The sequence below is a fragment of the Pinus tabuliformis genome, chromosome 9 (genome assembly GCF_031772625.1).
Source record: "Pinus tabuliformis cultivar Carrire ecotype Pingquan chromosome 9, CPIR1, whole genome shotgun sequence".
Lineage (NCBI taxonomy): Eukaryota > Viridiplantae > Streptophyta > Pinopsida > Pinales > Pinaceae > Pinus > Pinus tabuliformis.
Window position 1 is genome coordinate 1,453,204,949 of NC_142307.1, and position 20,350 is coordinate 1,453,225,298.

At 37.9% G+C, this 20,350-nt stretch overlaps 1 protein-coding gene across 3 annotated transcripts in view; it reads right to left on the reverse strand.

The window, feature by feature from the left end:
• The window catches only part of LOC149154060 (insulin-degrading enzyme-like 1, peroxisomal), a 699,115-nt gene that overhangs the window by 349,259 nt on the left and 329,506 nt on the right, over positions 1-20,350 (reverse strand). For all 3 annotated transcript variants that reach the window (XM_089445417.1, XM_089445416.1, XM_089445418.1), the window contains 2 exons: positions 12,446-12,538; positions 12,045-12,130 (listed from right to left, as the gene is read on the reverse strand). In XM_089445417.1, the coding sequence (XP_089301543.1) occupies positions 12,045-12,130; positions 12,446-12,538 (179 nt within the window). The remainder of the gene's footprint in view (positions 1-12,044; positions 12,131-12,445; positions 12,539-20,350) is intronic.

The following is a 20,350-nucleotide window of genomic DNA, read 5'->3' on the forward strand; positions in this document are numbered from 1 at the left end:
TTCAGAGGAACAAGGGGGAGATGAGCCATCCCGCAAGATTATTGCAGCCTCTTCCCATTCCGGAGGGGGAATGGGAGAGTATTTCAATGGACTTCATCACAGGGTTTCCCATGGTGCAGGGCAAGGATTGCATCTTTGTCGTCGTTGATCGACTGACAAAGTACGCACACTTTTTTGCCATATCCGCACACTACACAGTAGCACAAGTGGCCGAGCTGTTCTTCAGAGAGGTTTTCAGGCTACATGGTCTTCATAAGACCATCATCAGTGACAGGGACAGTCGTTTCATGGGCGGATTTTGGCAAGAGCTTTTCCAGTTGGTGGGGACAGAGTTGACACCAAGTACCAATTATCACCCACAGACGGACGGGCAGACGGAGATAGTTAACAAGTGGCTAGAGGGCTACTTGCGTAACTATGTCAGTGGGCAGCAGCGAGCATGGTTGAAGTGGCTGCATCTGGGGGAGTATTGCTACAACACTACACATCACATGTCCATTGGTATGTCACCATTCTATGCTTTGTATGGATATCATCCTTTATCTTTTGCTGACGTGATGTTTGGTGCTAGCAAGGCTCCGAGAGCCAAGATTTGGATGCAGGAGAGTCAGGATATCCTCCGGGCTCTCAAGGATAATATGGCTACAGCACAGAACCAGCAGAAGTTGTATGTTGACAGGGGTTGGGTGGAGAGACAGTTTGAGGTAGGAGACTTGGTCTACCTACGATTACAGCCATACCGACAGTCGTCACTGAAGCAGAAGGGAGCTGATAAGCTCAAACCCCGCTTTTATGGTCCATACAGGGTGATACGCAGGATTGGGCAGGTTGCATACGAATTGGAGCTGCCCCAAGGCAACAAGATTCATAACGTTTTCCATGTATCATGCCTGAAGAAGGCATTGGGGCAGCAGGTGATAGTGACAGATGAGCTACCACGGAGGGGCATTTGGTGTTGCAGCTAGAGGCTATTATTGATACCAGGGAGAGGCAGCTACGGATCAGGACGGTCCGAGAATTCTTGGTGAGGTGGAAGAATTTACCGGATGAGGATGCCACTTGGGAGAGTGAGAATATTTTGCAGCATCCATCACTTTAGTTACTTGAGGACAAGCAACATTCTACTGGGGGAGACTATAATATTCCCAGTTAGCCATGGCTAATTGGAATATTTGATTTTGCTTAATTTTTCCTTCTATAGTTATTTATAAATAAAAATTGAGGAAAGGGGGGCATAACTCACTTTATGAATAAAGTCACTCCCTAGTAGCACAACGTTGTAACTTAAGAGAGGAGCCAAGGGGGCCCAAGGACCACGTAGAGAAGGGGCCCACGTAGACACATGGAGGGACTGCACAGATGGAGAAGGAGCACGTGGCAAGGGGTAGGCTACTTTGGAGGAGGTGGGCCTTAGGGTTGAGAAAAGCCAACGCTATAAAGGAGAGAGGAGCCTCCTCATTTTGATCATTCGATTATGTTGCATTTGAGCTAGTCACTTCGAATTAGAGCACGCTAGCTGTTTAGCCTGTCTGCAGCACTGTTTAGTGCATCGAGTGTCTCCATTCGGAGATCTCACCCTTAGCCCCGGGGGACTTCGAGTGCCTGCTCGAGCAAGGTAGTTTCAGCAGTATTTTGTAGGAGGAGTGATTTCTGGAGTTAAGGAGGAGCTGAGCATTTTGATGACTGCACAGTCTTGAGAGGGAGGACGCAGTTCATTTTGGTAGGAGTTCCGGATTGGGGTTCTGAGGAGGATTTTAGCTTGGATATTGAGCAAGGGATCAACCCTTGCATATTGGAGGATTTTGGCAAAGTTTTGGGCAGAGTTCTGGAGGATTCTCTTCAGGGGCAGTGCAGATCCTGGAGGGATTCCGTGGATCCCCAAGGGGGTGATTTCGGGGGGTCAGCTATTTTGGAAAAGCTTTCTGGGCTTCTCTGGGTTTATTCAGCAGAGGCTGATTCCAAAGTTTCAGCATTTTCTAAGGAGGGGAGCAGCCCCAAATCCTCATTTGATTCCAGCAGTAGCAACAGTTCTCTGGCAGCTTGGACGCAGTTTAGAGAGAGGCCATTTCCTTACCATTCTAAGTATATTTCTTCACTTGCCTTGTGCAAGTCGAGGTGCTCCCTGTCTGATCACCTCTTGTACTCTTTCTATTACTCAGTATAATAAAATGGCTTAGCAGTTCTCTCTGCATTTCTCGAGTACCTACTTATGTTCCATGTATACATTATTGTTTGTTGCACTACTGTTATTTTTGTTCTATCTCTTTGAGCACCCCAGCTACTATATTGATTGTGATTGAGGGATATCTCTGATAAGGAGTACTACATCCCGACTCTCTCTGTTTGAGCTATCTCTTAGGTTAGCTAAGGGGGGTGGTCCCTAATGAAAAGTTAAGTTAAAAGATGTGAGTTTCTAGGAGAGTGTTACAGTGAAAATAGATTACTTTTAAGGATTTATGAGCAAATATGAAGTGAGCAACTTGAAATAACAATGCCAATCATTAATATGATTAAAAAACCATAAAAACAGTGCCTCATAAGGAATTTGCTCAACAATTTATAGATATATTTGCTCAAAGTAAAATGCAATGCTCTCAAAAGGGAAAACAAAGTAACTCTGAAATGTAAATAAGAATTGTTAGCACAGTATATGTAAGATACAAAATGTTTTTGAGATAATCCACTTTATAAATCAAAACGTGTGAAACATATCTTGCCAAAACCCAAAAATTAGTAATTAACATGGAAATGTAAAAGAAAGGAAGTGCTAAACCAAGACATTAATATGCAATTAGACTTGAAACATGAAAAGAAAACACATGTTTGAAATTATTACAATACTTGCTTTTGGAATAGACTTTGCATATGAAAACTCAAACCATCAAGAGACAAGTAAAGTAAATGTAATGGAAAGTGCTCTTGGTTAATTTAATTAATTATTTCTACAACAAAATTACAATTTAACTCTTCAATCCTCAGACCTCACCCTCGCCCAAAGATATGGATCTCACAGTGAGGAGTCAATAGAGGATCCCTAAGATGTCTACTTCAACCAACTTATGTTGGAGGTAAAATTTTAATGAGGCTTGGAGCCTTCCTATACTAAAATGCCTAAATGAAATGCAAATTGTGTTAATTTCCCAAAGTAAAATAATGCTACATGCAAATACTTCAAAGAGATTGATTTGGAATGCTTGAAAATGAAATAATGTTCAACATAAGTTGCAATTATAACTTCAATTGGAGGAATAAAATTAGCTTACAAGTGTTGCATGTGTCTCATCAATGAATTAAAATGATACAAGTAATTTGCTTGAAAGTAAAATTTGTTTCAAATAGACAATGACAATAAATTGCTCCAATATTCAAGATAACAATGTGGCATAAAAATGAAGCATGTATTCAAGTGCTCATGAAACAATTTACCAAGGTAAATGGAAATGAATCAAATTTTGTTAAGAATATAAAATGCTTGCATGTAAAGGATGAATTGCCCAAAGTAAAGTGTAAGCTTGTAGCTTCAAGCAACAATGAGATAGAGAATGCAAAGCTCAAATAAAATTGTAACAAACTTTAACTTAATGAAATGTGATAGTGAGGTTGTGTTAATTCCCAATTAAAGCATGCAAGTGAATGAAGTACGAAAACTTAAACCATGCAAATGTCAATCCACCCAAGAGAAGCCTCCCTCTAAATAGGGAGAGAAGATACCATGGGAGAAATCCCAAGCTCCCACAAGCAAATTAGATCTTTTATTAATATTACAATGAGAAGAGGGCCCTTCAAAGTCCTCAACTATACTTCAAGGAGAGTCATCACAATAATTGCTTGAAACTTGGACAGTAGACCTCCTTTCTTGAGAAATTAGTGACAAGATTTCATAAAACTTATGCAAGGGAAACAAGGTGTGAGTTTCCTCCAAATGCCCAAGCTTAAAGAGGAAAATGGGCAGCCCTCTAGTGAACTTGACTTGGCCAAAATAAGCCTCAAAAGAGCTCACGACATCCTTGGGAATCGAACCCCCAAAACTTGCTAAAGGTCCTACAAACACTTGTTAGATGTTGCGGGAAGTTGCTCTTCAAAATCTGCCACACGAGTTAACAAACAATCCAAACAATGGCTGCAAAATAAGTTAAGTATTAATGGAAAAATTAGCAAGATAAAATCTATATGTACAATTATAATTTACAAAAGGCTAAGCTAAAGAGTGAGAGTAAACTCTCGTCTTTGCTTAGCCATCTTCAAGCTCTTAGATAGCAAATTAAAGAAATGAAGTACAATGTTTTTTTTAAAAGAGATTTAAATTTAGAAGTTCTCGGCTTGTGTACAAGCTATGTGCCAAAATTCCTACAAAACCACTTTGTAAGATAAGACTATGAAAGTTCAAACAACAAATGAGAGCTCCTTTAAGAATGTATCAAGAGTGGGTTGATCTCTCCAAAGACTTCTCCTCACACTTGATTCTGTAATCCCAACAAGATGTTCTCTCTACAAAACTTCAATCAAAAATTAGTTCCATATAGATTTAGCAATAAACAATGATAAGAAACTCTAGAGATTTTTTTAAAACCAACTAGAGCATTCTATGCCTAGAGCATACTTCTAAATCAAATGTCAATGCAAGATAGCTCTACATTAACAAATCTACAAGAGCATATGGAAGCAAATTAGATCAAAGCATGAGTAAAAGGAATTATATCAATGCTCAACAATTCATCACACTCGAAAAGGAGGAACACCTCATGAATGAAACCTCAAAGTCTTTATTGATATTTCTGAAAATGTACAAGGCGACAGCGCTTCCGCAAGCACAATAGCTAGTAACAATGTTCTTACAATGTGAGAGTTCATGGCTCTATTATATAGAGAGTTGGGAGCAAATCCCAATGAAGAATGACAATGACAAATGGCATTGGAGCCAATCCCAATGTAGAAGTGACTAAACAAGTGGCATGAGGTGACAATCCCAAAGAGAAATTTGAATTTGTTAAATGGAGCTCAAATGCCAAGTGTAAAAATCAAATTCTGGCAAGTGAACATCATTTTCTTCTTCCCTTATGTGCCAAATTCGAATTTTATGGTGGAATGACAAGTGTATATGGGTGGTAACCCATGTGGGGACAATTTCCCACAAAATCCTCCACCAAATATTCTTTCAAATCCTCCCAAATGTGCATTATCTTCACAAATTCGAATTTCCAAGCAGCTTTTTCATTTAATGTCAGAAATTCGATTTTATTTGAGCACATGTCCTGTCCTTGATTTTAGGAGTCCACATCACCTTGGGACTTCACTTTAACTCCCCCATAATTTTCCACTTCATTTTCACAACATTTAGCATGTGTGGATATCTATTTTTCTCCATTTATTTAATTTCTGACTTAATTAATTGCCAGATTTCCCACTAAACTTAGGAAAAGTGGGTTTTGAGGGTCCAAAACACATTATTAACCCCTCAAAGTGTGTCATAGTAGAAAGGTGAGGGTGAGAGGTGAAAATTTGATTACTCATACCCCATCCAACTTCTTTAGACTACACTTATTACAATTTAAATACAATTTTATTTCCAATTTTTGACCTGCTGGAAATCTAAAAAAATAAAAAATGACTACCTAGACCTAACCAAATTCCACGAAATTTTTTGTGCGATCTAGTATGGTAATATACACCGATTCTAGACACTAAGATGTGTTAGGGGCTAGCCCTTCAAACCGTCACCCCGGCTTTGGGGTAAAACTTAAGTGAATAAACCTAGAAAATTATCCGCCTCTGAAAAAGAAGGGATAATTAACCAGATAAAAAAAACATTCCATGGTGTACTCGTTTGCTGATCAAGTCCCAACATCCTAGGCCTGTTACAGATTCAAAAGTCATCATTACTAGTATCACTTATTACAATTCCCCGTATGGTGTGGAATCTGGGTACAAAAAAGATGATGAGAAGATAGAAGTAGAGTTTAAAAACTCCATTGAATGATGATATCTGATGGTACAAGTGTCCTCTGGATCATCCTTGGGCATGGAGTCTTCATATAATCATCAGGTTCCACTCCAATGATCAACATTTGGCTCCATATGAGGATGCATGCTAGATACAACGTGATAGTGTGCAAGAACCTAGAATCTGCATCCATCGACAAAAGACATATATCAGCAGTATCCATTCAAAAATATCATGAAAAGAAATCAATTACAGAAACGAAGAAATGAAAATTTATTCTAAAAGCATAAATGACAATTTATTCATGAAATAAAATGACGAGGGATAAGGTTAGAAATATGATACAGAAAGATGCCCCATAGCATCAGATGTCCTTAATGAAGTTCATGTTGAGAACCTGCTTACTTTCAGGCAGATCCATGGGCTGCTTTTCTGATGTGCCCTGTCCAATTCTGAATATTTGAGGACTTTGATCAATCCCAACACTGTGTTGTACATGGCCATCAGATTTACCAAATCCTTTCTGCTTTTTTCTTTTCTTCTTAACAGATTGTGATGTTGATGTTGATGTGATCAAAGTAGACCTTTCTGCCCGATCTTGAAGACGCTCAGATGGAAAATTCGAAGTATCCAAGACTTCTTTGACTTGCTTTTGTCCATTCTGCTTCTGCTCTGACATGGGTGATGGATCAATCTCATAAGTATAAACCTGATTCCCCTTAGTTTCCTTGCTATCCAAGTCTCCATCAATTAGCCATTTTTCAATGGAGTAAATGACCTCCTCATAAAGTGGACCAAGAGGCTTATGATTTGTTTCTTTGTTCTCTTCCCATTCGTCATTTAACCTAAGTTGGAATTTTTGCACTCATAATCTTTCCATTTCATCTAACCTATTCTGGAAAGTGACTTGATTAGTCTTAATAACACTTATTTCCTTGGCATGATTCGTTTCCATGGTGTTGATTACTTGCACTTGTTTTTCTTCCATGGTGAGCAACCTATTTTGAAAACTGGCCATCTGATTAGAATGATTGACTTCCATGGCTTTTATTGCTTGTGCATGATTTTCCTCCATCGTCTTAATGAGTTGAACTTAGTTGAGTTGCATATCCTTAATCATTTGAGTCAACCCCTTGATGAGATCCTTATCATTCTCATTAGCTTTCACTTTGATCTTCCTTTCATCTCCATATTTTTCTTCAAAAGTGCCAATGATTGATTCTAGAGAATCGAAACTATTAGCAGGTAAGTCTATGAACCAATCCATAGCATCGCCATCTAATGAAAAAATGAAAAGTCTCATTTCAACATCCTCATGGTTAGTAGCATGGCACCATTTGCTCACACAAAGGTGGAAATTCCTAAGGTGAGTTTCAGTACAGATGGCATTGTTACCTAGAAAACAAGGCAACTCTTCAATAGCCTCAATGGCTTCATCCGAAATGAAATTCGGATAGCCTGAAATGTTAGTAAAATCACAAGGGGCGAACAAATCATTCATGATGTCATGCTCACTTGACCCTGAAAGATCAAATGGATACCAGAGAGGCTCGTATCCAAGATTAGCAAGAAATCTACAAGAACCAAACTTCAAGCAGAAATCCTTGCAAAAAATGAAATAAGTGGAGTCGCCACTTGAACATGAACCTAACTCTAAAATCCAACATGCAAAAACCAAAAGTTAGTCGTATTTCCTAGGGACAAGAAAATTTGTCCCCGGCAGCGGCGCCAAAAGATGTTGACTCGGCCGCCTACACCTACCTACAAGTCAGTGGAAAAGCCTTCAACCCCACAAGGTGCGGTTGGTGGCAAGGAACTCAGAGAAGGGGTTGTCACACTAATCCCGACTCTCTCTGTTTGAGCTATCTCCCAGGTTAGCTAAGGGGGGTGGTCCCTAATGAAAAGTTAAGTTAAAAGATGTGAGTTTCTAGGAGAGTGTTATAGTGAAAATAGATTACTTTTAAGGATTTATGAGCAAATATGAAGTGAGCAACTTGAAATAACAATGCCAATCATTAATATGATTAAAAAACCATAAAACTAGTGCCTCATAAGGAATTTGCTCAACAATTTATAGATATATTTGCTCAAAGTAAAATGCAATGCTCTCAAAAGAGAAAACAAAATAACCTTGAAATGTAAATAAGAATTGTTAGCACAAGATATGTAAGATACAAAATGTTTTTGAGATAATCAACTTTATAAATCAAAACATGTGAAACATATCTTGCCAAAACCCAAAAATTAGTAATTAACATGGAAATGTAAAAGAAAGGAAGTGCTAAACCAAGACATTAATATGCAATTAGACTTGAAACATGAAAAGAAAACACTTGTTTGAAATGATTACAATACTTGCTTTTGGAATAAACTTTGCATATGAAAACTCAAACCATCAAGAGACAAGTAAAGTAAATGTAATGGAAAGTGCTCTTGGTTAATTTAATTAATTATTTCTACAACAAGATTACAATTTAGCTCTTCAATCCTCAGACCTCACCCTCGCCCAAAGATATGGATCTCACAGTGAGGAATCAATAGAGGATCCCTAAGATGTCTACTTCAACCAACTTATGTTGGAGGTAAAATTTTAATGAGGCTTGAAGCCTTCCTATACTAAATTGCCTAGATGAAATGCAAATTGTGTTAATTCCCCAAATTAAAATAATGCTACATGCAAATACTTCAAAGAGATTGATTTGCAATGCTTCAAAATGAAATAGTGTTCAACATAAGTTGCAATTATAACTTCAATTGGAGGAATAAAATTAGCTTACAAGTGTTGCATGTGTCTCATCAATGAATTAAAATGATACAAGTAATTTGCTTGAAAGTAAAATTTGTTTCAAATAAATAATGACAATAAATTGCTCCAATATTCAAGATAACAATGTAGCATAAAAATGAAGCATGTATTCAAGTGCTCATGAAACAATTTACCAAGGTAAATGGAAATGAATCAAAGTTTGTTAAGAATATAAAATGCTTGCATGTAAAGGATGAATTGCCCAAAGTAAAGTGTAAGCTTGTAGCTTCAAGTAATAATGAAATAGAGAATGCAAAGCTCAAATAAAATTGTAACAAACTTTAACTTAATGAAATGTGATAGTGAGGTTGTGTTAATTCCCAATTAAAGCATGCATGTAAGTGAATGAAGTATGAAAACTTAAACCATGCAAATGTCAATCCACCCAAGAGAAGCCTCCCTCTAAATGGGGAGATAGGATACCATGGGAGAAATCCCAAGCTCCCACAAGCAAATTAGATCTTTTATTAATATTACAATGAGAAGAGGGCCCTTCAAAGTCCTTAACTAAACTTCAAGGAGAGTCCTCACAATAATTGCTTGAAACTTGGACAGTAGACCTCCTTTCTTGAGAAAGTAGTGACAAGATCTCACAAAACTTATGCAAGGGAAACAAGGTGTGAGTTTCCTCCAAATGTCCTGGCATAAAGAGGAAAATGGGCAGCCTACTAGTGAACTCGACTTGGCCAAAATAAGCCTCAAAAGGGCTCATGACATCCTTGGGAATCGAACCCCCAACACTTGCCAAAGGTCCTGCAAACACTTGTTAGATTTTGTGGGAAGTTGCTCTTCAAAATCTACCACACGAGTTAGCAAACAATCCAAACAATGGCTGCAAAAAAAGTTAAGTATTAATGGAAAAATCAGCAAGATAAAATGTATATGTACAATTATAATTTACAAAAGTCTAAGCTAAAGAGTGAGAGTAAACTCTCGTCTTTGCTTAGCCATCAGCAAATGAAAGAAATGAAGTACAATGTTTTTTTAAAAGAGATTTAAATTTAGAAGTTCTCGGCTTGTGTACAAGCTATGTCTTGAAATCCCTACAAAACCACTTTGTAAGGTAAGACTATGAAAGTTCAAAGAACAAATGAGAGCTCCTTTAAGAATGTATCAAGAGTGGGTTGGTCTCTCCAAAGACTTCTCCTTACGCTTGATTCTGTAATCCCAACAAGATGTTCCCTCTACAAAACTTCAATCAAGAATTAGTTCCATATAGATTTAGCAATAAACAATGATAAGAAACTCTAGAGATTTATTTAAAACCAACTAGAGCATTCTATACCTAGAGCATACTTCTAAATCAAATGTCAATGCAAGATAACTCTACATTAACAAATCTACAAGAGCATATGGAAGAAAATTAGATCAAAGCATAAGTAAAAAGAATTATACCAATGCTCAACAATTCATCACACTCGAAAAGAAGGAACATCTCATGAATGAAACCCCAAAGTTTTTATTGATATCTTTGAAAGTGTACAAGGCAGCAGCGCTTCCACAAGCACAATAGCTAGTAACAATGTTCTTACAATGTGAGAGCCCATGGCTCTATTATATAGAGAGTTGGAAGCAAATTCCAATGAAGAATGACAATGAAAAATGGCATTGGAGCCAATCCCAATGTAGAAGTGATTAAACAAGTGGCATGAGGTGACAATCTCAAAGAGAAATTCAAATTTGTTGAATGGAGCTCCAATGTCAAGTGTAAAAATCGAATTCTGGAAAGTGGACATCATTTTCTTTTTCCCTTATGTGCCAAATTTGAATTTTATGGTGGAATGACAAGTGTATATGGGTGGTAACCCATGTGGGGACAATTTCCCACAAAAATATCTACCAAATATTCTCCCAAATCCTCCCAAATGTGCATTAACTTCACAGATTCGAATTTCCAAACAGCTTTTTCATATAACGCCAAAAATTCGATTTTATTTGAGCACATGTCCTTTCCTTGATTTTAGGAGTCCACATCACTTTGGGACTTCACTTTAACTCCCCCATAATTTTCCACTTCATTTCCACAACATTTAGCATGTGTGGATATTTATTTTTCTCCATTTATTTAATTTCTGGCTTAATTAATTGCCAGATTTCTCACTAAACTTAGGAAAAGTGGGTTTTGAGGGTCCAAAACACATTATTAACCCCTCAAAGTGTGTCATAGTAGAAAGTTGAGGGTGAGAGGTGTAAATTTGATTACTCATACCCCATACAACTTCTTTAGACTACACTTATTACAATTTAAATACAATTTTATTTGCAATTTTTGACCTGCGAGAAATCTAAAAAATTAAAAAATGACTACCTAAACCTAACCAAATTCCATGAAATTTTTTATGTGATCTAGTATGGTAATATACATCGATTTTAGACACTAAGATGTGTCAGGGGCTCAACCTTCAAACTGTCACCCCAGCTTTGGAGTAAAACGTAAGTGAAAAAACCTAGAAAATTATCTGCCTCTGAAAAAGAAGGGATAATTAACCAGATAAGAAAAACACTCTAAGGTGTACTTGTTTACTGATTGAGTCCCAACATCCTAGGCCTGTTATAGACTCAAAAGTCATCATTACTAATATCACTTATTACAATTCCACGTAGAGTGTGGAATCTAGGTACAAGAAAGATGATGACAAGATAGAAATAGAGTTAAAAAACTCCATTGACTGATGATATCTGATGGTACAAGTGTCCTCTGGATCATCCTTGGGCATAGAGTCTTCATATAATCATTAGGTGCCACTCCAGTGGTCAACACATCCTCAGTATATTCTTTTTAGATATAAGTTTTGCTTTGAGTAATGTTGAAATTGGTAAGTTAATTATTCCATGCAATGACTGGTGTGATTTGGGTAACAATATGGTACCCTTTTAATTTGTCTTTCTTGATCTTCATTTTTGTAAACTTTTCATCTGTTACTTTTGTTCATTTCTCAATGAAAATAATACCTCATCAATGATGACAATTTGAATTTTAACTTTGATTGGTTCTAAATAATATACTACAATAATTCTAATTCAAGAGAATGAACTTGTTCCAGTAAAAACATTACAGTATTCAGAATGCCATAACCGAGAGCTCTCATAGGTATTTTTCTTGTTAATCAAGCCCTGCATATCTGACAGAAGCAACTTTTGGAAAAACAAATAGGAAAAAGCAAACTAGTGGAGCTAACATCACTGTTCATCAAAAAAATGATCATATATTTCTTTTCCAGCAGATACAAACAATTGACTTAAAAAGTAAAGATGTAAAACAGACTTCAAGAGATGTGAACTTTTTCAAAGTCAAACCTCATCAAAGATCCATTCAGCAATACCGCTTTTCCTTAAAATGTGAAGGTACTGGAATGTATGCTCAACTATCTCTTCCATATGCTCTGCAATATAAACAACAACGAGGGGAAATTATGTGTGCAATTGATCTAAGCATGAAACCAAAACAACCAAAAGAAAGGCAGCAGAAGAACAGGTCTCTCTCCAGTTGTAAAAGAATTTGAATAATGTGAGTTTTGATCTGATCATAGGAATCAGAAATCAAGAATCTGCTCATGCACTGCTCTTTGAAATATTAGAATTTTATAATCAACATTTTGAATAGAGGGGAAAATAAGTTTCCATACTGCACACTGCATAAGTAACAACAAAACTCTAAATCACTGGTGAGAACTATTTGAATGAAAAATGGTTTTCACCTTGCCCAGCATCAGTAAGTTCAATCCATACTTGAAATAATGCGTATTCAAATGTACTCTCTATCTCCCCTGCAGCCAAGCTGCTTGCCCAACCTGTACAACTTCAAACATTTATATGTTTCCAACAATTTTATGAAAACTATGGTCAAAATCTAATTGCTTGAAAAATAAATCCTATGTGTAAGAATATAATGGTATAGCCGCGGCAATATCTCTTCACGCACAGAGACACAAGCAATTGCAGTCAAAAAACAGAACCTTCGAGTCATACATCATAAAAAAGTCTCAACAGAAATCACAAGAAAAACTGAAAGGTTAAAATAACAAGACATATAAACAGCCTAGTTGTAAAAGTCCAATCCCCCACACCTACAAACTTGGATGTAAAAGTTGAAAATGGAGTTAGAAGGTTAGCATATGCAATGCATACCTGATCAATCAAAGAAATGCAATACATGGGCTGAAGACTGAATAACACAGTCCACCACATCTATAGGGAGAGGAGAGCTATAAGGCTAGTTCAGACCTCTCTATGCAGACCCATCCTCCAAAGCTCAATGCCATGTAGCCATCAAATACTCCTCCAAGAAACCTCCCAGCCCCAGGGTCATATATTTATGTGCACAAGACATCTAACCATCATAGTGCATCAAAGTCCCAACTCCCTTACCAATAAGGTAAGAAATTAAAAATCAGGATGGTGCTATACTGTGCATCTCTTCCATTAGTTGGATTTCCATAATCAATAATGCAACAAGCAATATATCAATTCCTTGGCAATTTGACTAGATCAATCATAAAGGAACACACACATATGTAGAGCACACGCATGAGCCAAGTAGCTACTATTTCACTAGGTACTTGCCCATGTGAAAAGTATAGAGCTCACCATGATATTCCATGTGAACAATGCATTACAAATCAAAAGGACCGTTGGACATTTCTTACTACAGCTAACAAAAATGAAAATGTTGAATGGTACCAAAATATAACAATAAATAACGCACATAAACATCAACAAGCTACCAGCCATATAACAAGCAATTGAAATAGACAAGAAATATACCCTAAACAACATGCTAGAAGTTGATGTTTGTAGCTCAAGCAGGTACTACTGCACAGGTCTAAGTGTCTAGACATGCAGAAGTTGCTCAATTGACCCTTAACCTTAGCAATTACTTTAATTATTATAGTCATTGACATTTATAAGAAAAAGTGAGTTGATTTAATGAAATGCAAAGGTTATTTGCATTAGTGAATTAGGTGAATCTCAATCGTTGATCTCAAGTGATGCTAAGATCTAATCTCAATCGTTAATCACTTTGGACATTAGGGTTGTGGTTTCGTCAACAATTCAAGCTTATAAAAAGAAGGCTAAGCTAAGGGAGAAGACACATCTTGAGCACAAGACACAATTAGATAGTGAGATCTGTAATATCTCGATTCGATATTTTCATTAAAATCACAGGGATTTTATTTCAGCAATATTATTCCAAAAATACATTCAAACACACCGTAAAATTTGTAGAATTTAATATGATAAATATTGCAAGCAACTTAGTTAGATTTGCAATAAAGCCCAGACATACAAGAAATAACCAGAAATATTGCAACAATAGCTAAACTCAGCTTTATTATATTAATTGGAATAAGGCTTTACATGCCAATACAAACTGGAAAATATCTCAGACATAATAAATGCGGCCTCTAAGATATTTGTTGTAATGCTGAACATGGCCTCCCAAATCTGAACTGAAAATAATGCCCAAATTGATGATCTAGATGATCCCCACTCCAATCCACAGATCTGCTCCAGATCTGCTCACATCTTATGCTGATGACACTCTCTGAGCTTTCTGACTGAAACCTCCTCAATAGTGGGTTGGGTTTTTGTCCAACTCACATAAAGAAACCCAAGGGTTTTCGTCCTGGTGATTACTTAAGCTGAGAACCACGTTCCCAAACCTCTCCAAACAGAAAATACTTCAATCCAAGATGTCCCAAAATGATTTGTTTCCCCTCCTTTTAAACACTTGATGGATAGCTCTCCAACCTTCTAGAAGCACATTTGTTTTATTATTTTATTTCCCTTCTAGAATCCTCTCCTTTTAAGTGACTCTTTTTATTTTATTTTAAGTCACTTTTGTTGGAAACACTAAGGGGGTGAATCAGTATTTCTCTTCAATTAGTTAATTTTTATTTTTCAAAGCATTAATTAACATCAGATCAAAACATAAATCAACACCATTCAACAATGCATAGTATCAAAGAAAGTAGACAAAATTTTTAGGTGGAAACCCTTTCGGGAGAAAAACCACCGAACGCTTCTTGATATATGTCTTTTCAAGATTACATCAATGGAAAACTCCAACTTCCAAGATTCTCCAGCCACAACTGGAAGGAGGCTCCAACCCCCTAATTTATCAGCTACAACTAAAAGGATGCTCCAACGCCCTAGTTTACCAACTCCAACATGAAGGAGGCTCCAATGCCCTGGTTTATAGGCTCCAACTTGAAGGATGCTCCAACACTGTGTTTACCAACTCTCACTAGAAGGATGCTCCAATGCCCTGCACAAGTTCCAACCTGCCCTATCACGACCCTGCCGCCCTAAAGTGTTCTCAGGGTTTGACCTAAAGGAGACTCCACACTCCTGCCTTGCACCATCCTACTCCCGTAACATACTCACTCACATCTATCTCCACTTCAAAGAGTTGTTGCAAGTTTGGTAATACCATAATTGGCGCTTGATTGATCTTCTTCTTTAGCTCCTCAAAGGCCCTTTGTTGGTCGTTTCCCCACCTGAAATTCTTGCCACTCATTGTTATGGCGCGGAGGGCTTTTGCTACCGCTGAAAACAAGGACATGAACGTCCTCAGGTATTATGTTGCTCCGACGAAACTCCTAACCTCAAAAACATTAGTAGGCATTGGCCATTTCATGATGGCCTCCATCTTGGCAAGATCTATCTTCAACTCTCCTCCACCTATCACATACCCCAGATACACCAAAGACTATTGTGCAAACTCACACTTCTTGAGATTTGTTAGCAGTTGGTGCTTCTTTAATGTCTCCAACACCTGCATCAAATGTGAGATGTGCTCCTCCCAGGTAGCATTATATACCAGTATATCATCCAAATAGACAATAATAAATGAATCTATAAAAGGGCGCAATATATCATTCATTAACCTCATAAATGTAGTTGGTGCATTGCATAGGCCAAATGGCATGACTAACCACTCATACAAACCTTGCCTGGTTTTGAAGGCAGTCTTCCAAGTATCTTCTTCTCTGACTCAAACCTGGTGATATCCAGACTTTAAGTCCAGCTTGGTGAAGTATTTGCTTGCTACAATTGATCCAACCATATCATCTATTTTGGGAACAATGGTGATGGGTGACCCACATGGTGATGTACTCGGTTGAATGACACAATGTTCTAGTAGTTGCTACAACTATTTCTTCACCTCACTTGCTTCTATAACAGACTGCTTGTACATCCCAATGTTTGGCAATGAGAAGTCTGACAATAGTTGGATCTCATGCTCCACTTCCCTCTTGGACGGTATCCCTTTAAGCTCTTGTAACACATCTATGTATGCTTATAGCAACTCTTCCAATTGCTCTTTTTATTTCTTAGTACATAGCTCTAGGGATCCCTTTGCTCTCATTGACTCTTCTACAGACTGATTTTCTCTTAAAAGCAGTAAAACATAATTCTTGCTAGAACTGATCAATTTATTAGCTTGGTTGGCACTTACTAGAGAAATTTTCGACTTGCCTTTGTGCATGTTGATGGTGAACAATTTTCCATTCATGATGAGTTAGTACTAGTTGCCTCTCCTCATGAAGATTGCGTCCAGCATATACATGTAGGGACTTTCGAACACCACTTCAAATACATCAAGGGGAACTACATCTAGTTCTACTTCATCAATAAAATTAGCACTGATAGCAAATCTAATTTTGCACTATTTTGTTACCTTTATCTCTACATCCTTATTTACCCATCCCAATGGATATGGGCTTGGATGATCATGAACTCCTAATCCCAATTTGTTAACCAGCTCTACTACAATGAGATTCGCCTACGATCCTGAGTCAAACAAACCATCATTCTTGGTCTTTTTAACTTGCATCTTTCTATGGAAGAGCTTGGTTTGTTCGTTCTCTTCTTGTTGTTGAAGGCTACTCAGATTCACCTCCTTTTGTACTGATGTATAGACGATCTTCTCATTTGCATCTAAGTTGCTTTCAATCTGGTTGATCGAATCAGTGGCCATGAGATTCTTCTTCTTATTATTAGCTTTCTTTTTGTTCTTCAGGTTAAGCTATGGATGCAACTTCCAACACTTATCCTTTGTATAACCAACAATGTTATAGTGCTTACAGTGGTTGTTGGGCTCATTGCACTAGTGTGATATGGTTGTTTTCTTTTTATATTTTCCTCCTTTCCACTTCTTCTTCCCCTCCTTAGAAGCATCTCGGTGCTCCTTCTGCTTCAATCCACTTGATTGCCCTTTCTTTTGGCCTATGTTCTCCAAGTTTTGTGCTTGTACACAAGCCTTGTGCACTAATCTAAGCTTGAACAACATCAGTTGTTGTTAGATTTTTAAGATGGAGTTTGGAGTAGCATCGGATAGGTGTTCTAGTCTCTTAAGTGTTAAAGAGGCTAAGGAACACGAGACCTCCAATACCCAGAAATCTAAGTTGCAGGAAACGTGGCCCTAAGGGTCGTTTCCCCAGGGGAAACGAAACGAAACGCGTTTCCCCGTACCGTACGGCCTGGAAACGCGTTTCCAGCCGTACGGCCACATTTCCCAAAACGGAAATGTGGTTGTACGGCCGGAAACGCGTTTCCGGCCATACGGGCCACATTTCCCCAAAAAAACAGTTGTTTTTTAATTTTTTTTTTTAAATTTGTTTTTAATTTTTTTTAGGGTTTCCAGGATGTTCTAGAAACCTATTCTAAAGTTATAAAAGAGCAGTTTGTCTCATTCTCTCATCACACTATTCAGCAAGTCGTTTCTCTTGGAGACTGGCAGTTGTTTCAGCTAGGGTGTTTTGAGCAGTTCCTATATTTTTATTTTCATTATGTGATTATTCATGACTCATGAGTAAATGTGATGTAAATTTAATCTTAATGTTTAAATGTAATAAATTATAATCATATAATGTAAATGTATCATTAATGCTTTATGATTGCATATATATATATTAATAATTTTTAAATATTTTTAATATATATATATATATATATATATATATATATATATATATATTCGCGTTTCCCCGTTTCCAAAATTTGGGGAGGTCGCGTTTCGTATCGCTTCCCGTTTCGGAAACTCGTTTCCGTTTCCCCGTTTCGTGCAACTTAGCCAGAAATTGTTTCGTGACATATGACTCTGAAATACCTTAATTAAATTAATTGACAGGATAATTAGATATTTCCTAAGTCTAGCTTAGGAAAACTGGTTAATGAAAGTGTATTAATTAAGGAAGTCGATTTTTGCTCTAGAGACTTCTCAAAAGTGATTTGATGAAGTCTAAGATGATCTGAGCCATCTATCACGATTAGATCTTGATCGTTGGTGATCCAACGAGAGAATTATAAGAGCAAGTTGAAGGGGCTTGGAGAAGACACATCAAAGAAGCAAGAGAGCAGGGCAATGTGAATTTCCCAGTGCGCAGTATTCAGCAAGGGAAGAGTTCAAGCTAGCAGGGCATCAATGAGAGGGTTCAACAGAAATTGGAGAGAGATTTCCAGGGGAGATTTTCACATATTTTTAGAGTCAGAGGGAAGGCTGATTTCTTCTGCAGGAAGGTCGTACCAAGGGTGTGAGTTCTCCAATGCACAAATTTGGGCAGCAGATCGCTTTCCCAGTCGTTGGGACTCAATTCCGAAGGGCAAAGCAAGTTGTCTAGTGCGAATGCAGGATCACCAAAGGAGTGCAGGATCAGCAGAATCTCAGTTTCTAGCTAGTGTGTATTTCCCACAGCAACATTTTCTGTGCACATTTACTAGAGGAGGCTGACTTTGATTTTGCAAGGGAAACCAACGGTTTCCAAGTTGATCTGCCAGTTGGAGTGGTGGAGAAATTTTTTGGAGCTTGGCTAGTGTTTGGCAAGCATATCTATGTACTATCTAATTTGTTGAAGATAATAAAATATAAACCCTCATATGTTGCACCGATTTTCCCTTCAGGGTTTTTCCAGGGACATTAGTCCAAAAACAATGGTGTCATTTTCATGTGTGTGCATCTATTTCTCAGTTCCTGATTTATTTCCGCAGCATTTATTTTATTGTGAAGATTGCAGTAGTGAGCTATTCATTATTTGTCGTTAATTAAATAACAAAAGACAAATAAATTGGATCAGTTAGAAGAATAATTTCTAGTTTATTGCAATCATGGATTTTTCACATGGTATCAGAGCATAGTTGATCAAATCTGAGGCTTAGGGGTGAGAGAAAGCAGATCGTACAGTTTCAGAGGGAGATCTAAAGCACTAGCTTCTAGATCTATGCAAGCTAGCCAAGGGTGCAAATAACAGAGGAGCAAAAAATCGATTTCCAGATCCATGAAGAAAAGTTTGATTTTGCTCCAGATTTGTGGTAGCAGGCAATGGTATTGTCAGGGAGAAATTCTGGTGAGCAGATTAGTCAGTTCGTAGAGCAGATCTGGGCACAAAATATTTGCAGCAGGGGTTTACAGTTGTCGATTTGCACTGGGAAGGAAGAGAAAGCACACAGAGGGAATTACAAGTAAATTCTCAGAGGGTTTCCAGTTTTTCCAGCTAGGAAGAGGAGATCGAATTTCTAGCAGTAAGAGGGCCACATAGACTAGCTAGTCCAGCCAGTGCGAATTCTAGGGTCAATAATGTGAGCTGCCCAAAAGGAATAGCAGGCAATGTGAGTTCCGAGAAAAACACCGGAGGCTAGTGCAAGAATAGATATATCATAGCAGGAACAGACTTGTTCATTCCAGGAGGAGTGCGAGTAGCAAAGGAAGCTAGATCTAATTGCCAAAAAGAGAAAGGGAGTTCCAGTACATTGACCTCCAGCACATTTGAGTTTCGCAGGGATGGCCACAACAGGAGTTAGGGGTTCAGGACAGACTTGATAGAGCCTTTAACTTTGGCATATGGAAGGATAGGATGACATTCGTGTTTGATGAGTATGAATTGAAGGAGTATGCAGAGAGCACTGTTGTTGTACTGACAGATCCTCAACAACAGGCGACCTAAAAGAAGGAGATGACCAAAGCCAAGAGGATAATCCTAGATGGGGTTGAAGATCATATTGTCCTACATGTTGCAACATTTAACACTGCAAAGGAAATGTGGGATGTCGTCATAAAGTTGTATGAGAATCCATCAAAGAATCGGAAAATGATTCTCAAGGAGAAGCTGAGGACCATAAAGATGCAGAAGGGAGAAAGTGTTCCATCCTATCTCATTAGAATTCAAATGGTCAAAGATGAAGTTGCGACGGTGGAATAAAAGCCACAAGACAGTGAGCTACTGCAAACAACTCTCAACGGTTTCACCAAGGAGTGGTGTACTTTCGTCCAAGTTATTTCTGGGCGAGATACACTACCTGGTCAGGATCATCTATTGAGTGACTTCACTCAGGAAGAGTTGAGGCTTAGTCTTGCAGAAGGTACTATTAGGAGCAGCAACAAGGGACCGAAGGAGGAGGAGGATGAGAAGAACATAGCCCTTGCAAGTAAGGGAAAGGCGAAGAAGGGTCCTAGTCAAGGACAAGGCTCAATGGGAGGAAAGAAGAAGAAGAAAGACCCTTCGAAGGTCAAGTGCTTCGCATGTGGTGAATTTGGTCAATACGTTTCCCAGTGTCCAAAGAGGAAGAAGGACCAAACGGGGGAGCAAACAGCATCTTCGGCA